The 10,942-nt window shown below is 39.2% G+C and overlaps 1 protein-coding gene across 1 annotated transcript; it reads left to right on the top strand.

The window, feature by feature from the left end:
- The first annotated feature begins 3,424 nt into the window (after nucleotides 1-3,424).
- LOC104415991 (amino acid permease 4) lies at nucleotides 3,425-10,696 on the top strand. The gene is made up of 11 exons (XM_039300343.1): nucleotides 3,425-3,856; nucleotides 4,029-4,172; nucleotides 4,348-4,491; nucleotides 4,662-4,805; nucleotides 4,970-5,113; nucleotides 8,238-8,373; nucleotides 8,605-8,841; nucleotides 9,268-9,361; nucleotides 9,494-9,708; nucleotides 9,820-9,941; nucleotides 10,040-10,696. Exons 1-11 carry the CDS (start codon nucleotides 3,728-3,730, stop codon nucleotides 10,694-10,696), a joined length of 2,166 nt encoding a protein of 721 aa, XP_039156277.1. The 5' UTR covers nucleotides 3,425-3,727.
- The last annotated feature ends 246 nt before the right edge of the window (nucleotides 10,697-10,942 follow it).

Raw genomic sequence — 10,942 nt, 5'->3', positions numbered from 1 at the left:
TATATATGCAAGATAACCCTAAAACGAGGAATATTCTAAAATGAACCTAACCCTAATTCGAATTTTTTGGATTTTTTTCTTTTACGAAAATTCAACCAACACGACATCAAATCAGATAAGATAGGATTGATATCCACAAATTGGCGAACCATATTTCGCGCATGAGATCGGATTGGCTAACTTTTAAATAAATCGCGAATCGAATATCGGGCGTGAGATTGGATTGATGATTTTTCTGTGCGATTGCGAGTCGTATTTCAGATGTGAAATCGGACTGTCAATTATATGCATGTTGTGATGGCTATATGAGATTATGATAACATCATTCGAGAGTTCAATTGAGAATGCAATAATTTGAGCAAGGCAACGAAATATATGAATCTTGACTAAGATAAAATTATTACCTTGTTCAAACACTTGCTTGTCAAAATTGGACAGACTCGACACGGTGAAGAGGTGGTGTTGTCTCACGGATGGTTACCCGCCAGGGGCTTTGCGTGCAGCTCCTTGATGATTGCTCGATTCAACGATATGCGCGTAAAAGCAATTTGCAAAACGATAACTTTTGTTGTCGTAGCAAGGCTTAACTGAGAAACCTAGAGAACCACAATTGGGAGATGCTCCAAATTTCTATAAAGTAAGTGCGAAATCCTCCCTCCTTTCAATGTATACGTCCTCCTTTACTCAAAGGACGTGTGCCCTTCTCTTGCGTAGATTTTAGTGACTCGGATGCTTGCTGAATGCCTCCACTGAAGACTTCGACCGAGCAACCCTCTTAGGCCACTTCTATACGTCAAAAGAAATAAGAAAGTGGCATCTTCTACGTGTAATGGGTGATGAAACCGTGCCAAAAAAAAAAAAAAAAAAACTGCAGTAAAAATAAAGAATGGAACTTTGCAAGGTCGGTCTCGATTGTTTGGAACCAGACACGTTGCTGCAGCTTGACGTGGCCCAACCAAGGTTACTCGTCGTGGGAAACTCGCTGGAAAGACTTGCAGAAGACACGCTGGGCCGAGATCTTGCTCGGAATTGTTGGGACTTAAGAGCGTCGAAATAAATTCAGCGGTGGCTCGAACTCGTGACCTTCGCGATTGTCACAACCAAACGTGGGGCCATGGAAGAATTTGGCTTGACCCGGGGTGCTTCTCGGCGAGACTCGCAGATCCATGTTGGCTTTGGCTTGGATTAGTGATCGAAGACAAGCTCCTGAGGACCCTGTGAAGAAAGAAGACCATGATTAGTGCAATCTGGACAAGTACGTTGCCTAGCATGATAGTGAGAATTAACAGCTTCAATAGGAATTTCGTTCGGATGTGATGGGATATCAAGCTGCGGCCGTTGCTCAGCTTGCTACGAAGACACTAGGAAGCGTGGTGAGGGGGTGCCATGGCTGGACGTTGCTAAAAAAACCTGCAAACACAACCAAAAAGACTCGTAATATTTGGTGTTGCAAGTGGCCGTGTATTATATTAAATTTTCCATGAGTCTGAGCCCGTCTATGTTGACCGAAGGTGGTCTTAAACTCAGCCCAAAATTTCCTTCAAATAAAACAAACAATATTAGAGAAGATATGTGAGAGATCTATGCTCGCCAGTGGTGGCCCTGGTCGCTGACAGAGAGCCTCCAAGAAGGCTGTAGTGACTGGTGGACTGGTTTGAAGCGTTGATGAAGAGCTTGTCACGATTGGATTGCCGTGAGGCATGATAAGAGCACAACAGCGGTTCTCGCTGGCGTCACTGGATGACCACTGGACTTAAAGTTCATTGGAATTGCTGTGGGGTCTTGCTTGGAGGCTGCGAAGGTCGTCGGAGACGTTACTGCAGCGGACAATCGGCAGCAAGGTCAGCGTTGAGGGGCAGCCACGAACTCAGCAAAGTCACGGCCGTGAAGGGGTCTCGACCGTGACTCCTTCAGCTCCCTCTCTTTCATGTATGTTTTCTCTCTATATTCTGGCCGTATATTCAATGTGTGGCCCCCTTCAAAACCCTACATGAGTAACCTTTTTATAGGCCAAAAATTAGGATTTTAATTTCCTTTTCAAATCAACATTCACGAAGATTTCTTTTCCACACGTAATATCACTTTTTATTTTCCACACCTCTTTTTGATTTCCTTTGCAAAAATGAATATTCCTTATTGATTTTTCAAAAATTGCAATAAGATTTTTTCAAATATGGGCTTCGCCGCCAATTTCTTTCTCTTCGTGAGGCTTAGTCAGGATTTGTCGATTTAAAGCTCAGAACCATTAATTTGAATCCATCCACCACCGATCCAATAAAATATATATTAAAAATAAATGCACCTAAATCTATATGCAATTAATATTTTTTCAGAAATAAAATTGACCCATAATCTTCTATGCAATAAATAAATGATTGGACCACCAAAATTTAGGTGTCAACATTGTGCCCATGACGTCTTGCGTGAGGGCCAAGGAAGCCGTAACAAATGAATTGATATTTAATGATGGTATGCATGTGTATAGCGCGTTGTAGGGCAGGAGCTGCACGAAGTCAAAATTAACTCATAATAAGCTACCGTGTAGTTGGAATGGAAGTAGGATTCAAGTGCCTAAAGCTAGAGCTAATATCCAAAGCTAAAGTCAAGATTATGTGAAATTGACAAAACTTGCATGAATTTGGTTTGCACAAAAAAAAAAAATACCTACTTAATCAAGACAAAGTTGGATTTAACACTCGATTTGTATTCGAATATGTCTATCCTTCTATTATTAGAGTTAGAATAAGGTGATGATTGTCATTAATAGGCAAGTTCTAGAGACGAAAACTAAATGATTATAACCTAAATGCATCAACATATAATGTTATATAGGTTCTCTTGTGGCCATAACCTCTTGAAATTTACCAAGGCTTCTTGACAAAATCGTGGGAATATATGGAAATATTCATACGATGCTAAGCTAAAAATGACAAAACAGATGGTCTTTTTATTTTGGCGAAAGCAATAGCTAGGCAGCTTAGAAAAATGCTTAATAAATCATTCCGGACGACAAAGTTTCAAGAACAAGATGGCCATGCTTCCGACATAGTCACACGAATCCGAGTTGCCACATTTCACGGTTATTAAGCTTACATTACAGTCGGCGAGGCGGGGTAAAAGTCGAGAATGAATGTAGAGTAGGAATAAAGTAGGATTGACAAAAAAAAAAAAAAAAAACTTCGTGGCTGCGAGCGAAAGTTCAATTTGCAGAGAAAAATCTACGAAGCGAAAGCTACTTTTCAAGGGAGAGAAAGCGTAAGTTCATTCATAATCCGACGACACGTGGCTTCACGTAGGCGACGGGATTCAAAATTTGCGCAGCGCGCTCCTGAGCCCACCACTCTGACACTCTCTCTCCTCTGCGACCTGTAGACTCGTCCTCTCTCTCTTCTCTCTCTCTGTCTCTCTTTCCCCCTCCCTCCCTCTCTCACAGTGCCTTTTGAAACCAACTCTCTCTCAGTGTCTTTTGAGTCCTTTGGTTTTTAGGTGGGTGCACAAGACACAAAACAACCTCAGGTGAACACACACTTTCCACTGATTTTGATTCGGCGAGTGTTGTTTTTACTTTTAAGTAGAACTAGACGAAATCCAGTTGAAAGAACATAGTCGCTGATGGATGAACAGGTTTGAAGGTCCTTTCATTTAGTAAGAAAGAATTTGGTCTCCACAGACGACTTACTTTAATATTTTCTTCTTCTTTTTATGTTTTCTTTAGGGGACTTCAAACATGGTTGACAACACTGCCACCAAGACAAACCAAAACCACCACCACCAAGTTGGTGACATCTCCAGTGAAATGCTTCCACAGAATGACACCGAATTTCAGAGTAAACACACAGGCACTAATTTTGATTCGGTGAGTGTTAATTAAACTTTTAAGTAGAACTAGACAAGCCCAGTTGAAACGACAAGGCATCTGATGGATGAACAACTTTGAAGGTCCTTTCATTTGACAAGACACAATTTAGTTTGCACACACACAACTTACAAACAAATACTATTTCCTCCTCCTTTTTTGTTTTCTTCAGGAGACATTAAAGATGGTTGATAAAGCTGCCACCGAGAACAACCAAAACTATCACCACCAAGTTGGTGACATCTCTAGTGAAATGCTTCCACAGAGTGACTCCGGATCTCAGAGTAAACACGCACTTTCCAATAATTTTGATTCGGTGAGTGTCAATTAAACTTTCAAGTAAAACTAGACAAATCCCGACATGGTCTCTTATGGATGAACTAGTTTGAAGGTCCTTTCATTTGGCTGGACACAATTTAGTTTCCACACACGCCACTTACTAACAATTGCTATTTCCTTCTTCTTCTTCTTCTTTTTATTGTTTTCTTTAGGGGACATTAAAGATGGTTGACAACGCTGCCACCGAGAACAACCAAAACCACCACCACCTAGTTGGTGACATCTCCAGTGACATGCTTCCTCAAAGTGACTCCGGATCTCAGAGTAAACACACACTTTCCACTGATTTTGATCCGGTGAGTGTTAATTAAACTTTCAATTATAACTAGTCCAAACCCAGTTGAAAGGACACGGTCTCTGATGGATGAATAGATTTGAAGGTCCTTTCATTTGGCAAGACAGGCTTTAGTTCCCCACACAAGACTTACTAACAATTGCTATTTCCTTCTTTTTTCGTTTTCTTTAGGGGACATTAAGGATGGTTGACAATGCTGCCATCGAGAACAACAAAAACCACCACCACCAAGCTGGTGACATCTCCAGTGAAATGCTTCCTCAGAGTGACTCTGGATCTCACAGTAAACACACAGTTTCCATTGATTCTGATTTGGTGAGTGTTAATCAAACTTTCATGTAGCTTTAGACAAAAACCAGTTGAAAGGACATGGTTTCTGATGGATGAATAAGTTTGAAGGTCCTTTCATTTGGCAAGACAGGATTTAGTTTCCACACATAATAACAATTGCTATTTCCTTCTTTTTTGGTTTTCTTTAGGGGACATTCAAAATGGTTGACAATGCTGCCATCGAGAACAACCAAAAGGACCACCACCAAGCTGGTGACATCTCCAATGGAGTGCTTCCTCAGAGTGACTCTGGATCTCAGAGTAAACACACACTTTCCATTGATTCGGATTCGGTGAGTATTAATCAAACTTTCAAGTAGATTTAGACAAAATCCAATTGACAAGACATGGTCTCTGATGGATGAACAAGCCTGAAGGACTTTTCATTTGGCAAGACAGAACTTAGTTTCCGCGTACACGACTTACTAAAATAGTTTCACCTGTTCCATCCTTTCTTGTTCCTTCTTGCTATTTCCACGTACACGACTTTTCATTTAGCCAATTGAACACATTTGGCAAGACAGAACTTAGTTTCCGCGAACACATCTAGCCAGTTGAACACAGCTGACGTTTATATACTCGAATAAGCTCTAAATATCTTAGTAAGTGAAGCAAGAAAGGATGGAACAGGTGAAACTATTTTATGACTTCATATTTGTGTCCCAAGTGTGGTCCTTTGGTCTTTAGAATATGCTCCAACATTATGTTTGTTAGGAGGGATTAGGAGGGAAGAAACATAGTTCCAAAAAATACAATCATGTTTGGATGGAGAGAAACAGACGGATGGAAAACCTACAGGGGTTTAGTCCATCGTTAATGTTCTTACACGAGATTCTCATTAGGTAGTAATTAGGCCATATATGGTACTTGGTTGAGCCATTTTGTCAAGAGCACAACTATAGTTACTAAAAATGTCGCTAAAGAGTTCTCCCTAAATGGTGTTCGCAATTTCCACAACCTTAGACAACGGTGACGATGAAAGACTCGATGAAGAGGAAGATGATATATAGTTCTCGCTAAATTTAACAGTAAAATTTGATGGAAACTAACACAGGGTAAATGTATTATGTGTATACCAATTTGAGATTTTTGGTGATTCATAAATTATTTTGGAGTAAATTTATCAAAGGTGTATCGGCTTGGGGGACATTTGTAACAAGTGCACCAATTTAGGATTTTTTGTTGTGTAAGCCCATTAATTGATCCGCGTCAAGTATATGTGGCATCCAAGTCAGCAATTCAGTGACCATATTTAGTGAAAGCTAATGGAGAGTAAATATATCATGTGTACACTGGTTTAGAGCTTTTAGTAGCGTAAAAATTAGTTTTGGGTAAATTTGTAGCTAGTGTACTAGTTTAGGTTTTCTTTTGTATTAACTCGATATAATTAGTGCTCACTCTCGTTAATTTGTTCTTATTAATGATAGTGATGATCAATTTGTTGTTTCATGGCCTTACGATCGTTTCCTTCCATTGTTCAAGATTCTTGAGCTATGTTCTGTTTTGCTGTGTATATGTATGCAGTATAACCACCCTATACGATAACCTCAAATGCCCTTGGCATTTCCTTTCTACTCCCATCAAGTGATCAAAACCATCTCGCATTTTCTGTGTTGTTTTGGATCACACTCAAGACTACATGTGAACGTTTATATGCTCAAATAAGCTTTAAATATTTAAGGGAAACGAAGGAGGAAACCGGTGAAACTGTTATGTGACCTTGCACCTATGTCCTATGCGTGGTCCTTAGGTCTTTAATATATGCTCTAACATTCTTAAGATCAGGAGGGATTATTAGGGAAGGGAAATAGTTCTCAAATTACAATCGTGTTTGTATGAAAGGAAACAAACGGATGAAAAGAATTAAAAAGAAATGAGGGATTAGGATAGCAAAAAGAAATGATCCGGTTAATTTCATAAACAAATTACATTTAGGACGGATTTGTGTATTAATAAAATAATTTTTTTCCTGCTCACTTGTTCTTTCATTTTACATATAATGGGATATCCACGAGGGATATTTACATCATTATGCATTGTTTTTCCTTTCTTTCTTTTTTTTTGGTAAAGGTAAAGGTAAGTATGATATAGATTTTACCAAATGAATATACAAAGAGAGGAAGCCCGGCCGGCACTAACAAAACAAACACTCAAAAGACAAAGGAGTCAACAGAGTGTAGGGGTGCCATGGTACCACAATTGAAAGAGGCAAACAGCCACTAAGAGGCAAAACAACAAGAAGAAGGGGAATAACACAATCAATCAAAGATTGACGACGGCAATTCCCAACTTTGTTGCAGTTTTTCCTTTCTTTTTCCTTGCTAATATCTAGATATATCCCATCAGCTCTTCCTTTATCCGTGGATTTCTTTTACTTTAGAAGCCATAATAATATAATGAAAATGACTTAGTGAATGAGCTCTAGTAAATTTAGAACACATGCCAAATTTCACATGGTGAGTGTTTTTTGAGAGAGAGAGAGAGAGAGAGAGAGAGAGAGAGAGAGAGAGAGAGGATGACTGAAAGAGGAAGAGTGGGATTGAAGAGGTTGACATATGATTGAAGAGTATGCCCCAATGACATACTCGTCCGGTCCTCCTGTCATGTGAGTTCTTTGCTTATTCCTTTTCTTTCTTTATAATTTATTTTCAAAGCTTTTTTTAATGATGTAATGCAACCAATGGTTCTCCTCTTAAAGGAATGAGAAGAATAAGAATTTCTACTAAATTTTATTTGCAAATATCATTCAATGAGCGGGCCACCTTGTGGATGGATATCCTTTATCCTATAGTGTAAAATTTCATACAATCACTTAAAATAGCCATTTAGCATATTTTTTTCCATTGTCAGCGAACGAAGAACAGTAAGAAAGCATGCTCTTTGACAGGCGAATTTAACCATCAATGCAAAAGAAATCATTTTATGCATTTAGCATGAGTTCGGTACACGGGATTTTTATATCACTTGCATTTCATAAATTTCCTGTTTACGTTAAAATCACATAATTGAAGTGATGCTGAACATTACTTTAATATCTTCCACGAATCCTAAGTACGCACATTGAAGTACCCACACTTCAATCCTTCTTCTCCCTCCATTCTAAGTACTACTATTTCTCTCCCAACTACACTTCCATACATTCACATGTTTGGCGCAACCATCTCTTGGTTTCAGGTGGGTGCACAAAACACAAAGCAATCTCAGAGTCAAAGAAACACCGACTTTCCACTGATTTTGATTCTATTAGTTTTAATTAAACTTGCCGGTATAACTGGACAAACCCAGATTGAAACAACAAGGCTTCTGATAAATGAATAATTTTGAAGTTCTTTTCACTCGGCTAGACATAATTTAATATCTAAACACACAACTTACTGACAATTGCTGTTAAACTTCTTTTTTCGGGGGACATTAAAGATGGGTGAGAATGCTGCCACCAGTAACGACCATAACCACCAGCACCGCCGCCACCAAATTGGTGACATGTCCATTGAAATGCTTCCTCTGTGTGCCTCCAGACGCTCTGACGACGAAGGCAGCCACAAAAGAACCGGTAATCAACCTTATCTTCTTATACTACATTGTCTAGTTCTTTGATACTTGTTTACTTCAAGTTTGATACATCAGCCTTACAAAATATTCATTTTTTGTACTATGAGTAAGAGTTTGATATGTTTTAAGTCAAGTGTAATTCCTTCATTAATTATTCGATAACTAACTTAAGAGACAATGGAAGTTTTCCAATTGTAAAGAGTTAATCAGACTTTATCGGTTGACCGATCAGGGAACGTATGGACGGCCAGTGCAAACATAATAGTAGTGATGATGGTAGGAACAGGAGTGCTTTCGCCGGCAAGGGGCATTGCTCAGCTGGGTTGGATTGCGGGCCCTGCTGTGATCCTATTCTTCTCCCTTGTGGGCTACTACACCTCTCGCTTCCTCTCTGATTGTTACCGCACCGGTGACCCTAACACCGGTGATCGTAACTCCACTTATATGGAATCTGTTCACTCGATTCTTGGTAAGGTATTCTATCATCTTGTTGTTGCTTCTAATTATTTGACGGCCGTACTTTGATTAACTTTCCCATTACCATGTGTTTCCAAATGTACAGCAAAATGAGTCATGAAACTTTTAATTAGGTGATAATTGTTAGTCTACACTCTTAGGCTCCATTTGTTTCACGGCAAAAATAAATGATTTGGACTACATTTTCCTAAAAATGATTATTTGTATTGCTTATAAAAATAAATAAACAAAAATTATTTTCATTGTCCACGAAAATATTTAGACGCAAATTGTTGTTGATAGTGAAAATATTTTATATTAACTAACTAAATCAATCGATACATGAGATCATTTTTAGGAAAATATTTTCTAAGATCATTCATTTTCCGCAAAACAAACAAAGTCTTATAATATTAACATCTTCAAGGTTTATTCTCAGGTGGAGCCAATGTAAAAGCATGTGGTTTTCTTCAATATATGACCCTATTCAGAAACGCCATTGGCTGTATCGTCGAAGCATCTCTCTGCATGACGTGAGTGCAATTCTACTTGCCCAGACTCTTAACAAATTTTATTTAGCAGATCACAATGAACTTCCAGTTCTACTCTTTCTGGTATAACCTGGCTAATTCAATCTTATACATGTTCCCTCTTTTCAATAAAAGGGCAATAAAGTATAATAAATGCTTAAACGGGAGTAACTGGGAGAACGGGTGCTCCACTTCAAGCAATCCATATATGATCATCTTTGCCGTCACAGAGATTCTGCTGTCCCAGATTCCAGATTTCAATCAAATACGGTGGATTTCTGTTGTGGCTGCTGTGATGCTCGTCACTAACTCTTTGATTGGTCTTGGCCTAGGAATTACCCAACTTGTAGGTACAGGTTTCTTCTTTTCTCAAGACAGATGGCCAACAAATTTAAGAGATTATATTGCCAATATCATAAATAAGAAGTCGTTTCCAGCAATTTTTTTTTCTTGATGAGCAGATAATGGAAGTTTCAACAGTATTTTTAAAGTAACAGGCGTTGGAGATGAGACTGAAACCTTCCGAGCACTTGGAGGTATCGCAACTGCGTACTCATTTTCTCAGATCCTCATTGAAACTCAGGTACTAAAACATGATTCCATCAGTTCAAAAACTAAGGATATGGTCAAGAGTGGATAAACAGACAGGAACTACCTTGTTTTTCCTTTTATCTTTGGCAGGACACCATCGGATCTCCGCCATCAGAAGCAAAGACCATGAAGAAGGCCATTTCTCGGAGCACCGCATTGATGACGACTATCTACATGCTATGTGGCTGCATTTTTTATGCTGCTTTCGGAGAGGCCACTCCAGAAAATTTTCTGTTGGAATTGGGTGTCGACAAGCCATGGCTTTCCGATATTTCCAATGCTGTTATGGCGATCTATCTTGTTGGAGCTTACCAAGTAAACAGCCAGCCGATTTTGGCCTTCGTCGAAAAATGGGCCGATCAGAGATGGCGTGGTAGTGAGCTCATCGCTAAAGAGATAAAGATCCCCGTACCCCGCTTGGGCCAATACAACATGAATCTCTTTAGGCTTGTTTGGAGGACGGCTTTCGTGATCCTGACCACTGTGATATCGATGCTCGTGCCGTTCGTCTTCAACGAAGTCGTGGATATCATCAGCTTGGGATTTTGGCCTTTAATGGTCTATTTTCCCGTCGAGATGTATATTAGACAGAAAAAAATTCGCAGATGGAGCACTAAATGGGTATACCTGCAAATGCTGAGCATGACCTGTCTTGTGATATCGATCATGGCAACTGTGGGTTCGATCCCCAAACTTAAGGATGACCTTAAGGATAATCGGCCATTCGGGATGAGCGTGGGAAGATGAAGATGAAGATGAAGAAATGAATCAAGATACAGCGGAATCAGCAAAGGAAATACTTTGAATTACTCTATATCAATATGATTGTAGTACAAAGCTTCTGTGTATCAATGACAGCTTTTGAATACAAAATCCTCTGTTTTACATCCCCTGTATCTATCTCTCTATCACAGCACGTATCAGCTATACAATGCAGAGCATCCATTGATGATTGCTCTCTAAGCTTTCTCACACTATATTTTTCTCTCTTCG

The sequence above is a fragment of the Eucalyptus grandis genome, chromosome 8 (genome assembly GCF_016545825.1).
Source record: "Eucalyptus grandis isolate ANBG69807.140 chromosome 8, ASM1654582v1, whole genome shotgun sequence".
Taxonomy (NCBI): domain Eukaryota; kingdom Viridiplantae; phylum Streptophyta; class Magnoliopsida; order Myrtales; family Myrtaceae; genus Eucalyptus; species Eucalyptus grandis.
This window is presented reverse-complemented; position numbering and strand designations above follow the sequence as displayed.

Coding starts and splice junctions, on each gene's coding strand:
- LOC104415991 (XM_039300343.1), top strand. CDS start 3,728: ATGGTTGACAACACTGCCACCAAGACAAACCAAAACCACCACCACCAA. Junction 5,114..8,237: donor TTTCCATTGATTCGGATTCG/GTGAGTATTAAT, acceptor GGGACATTAAAG/ATGGGTGAGAATGCTGCCAC. Junction 9,709..9,819: donor AGGAATTACCCAACTTGTAG/GTACAGGTTTCT, acceptor CTTGATGAGCAG/ATAATGGAAGTTTCAACAGT.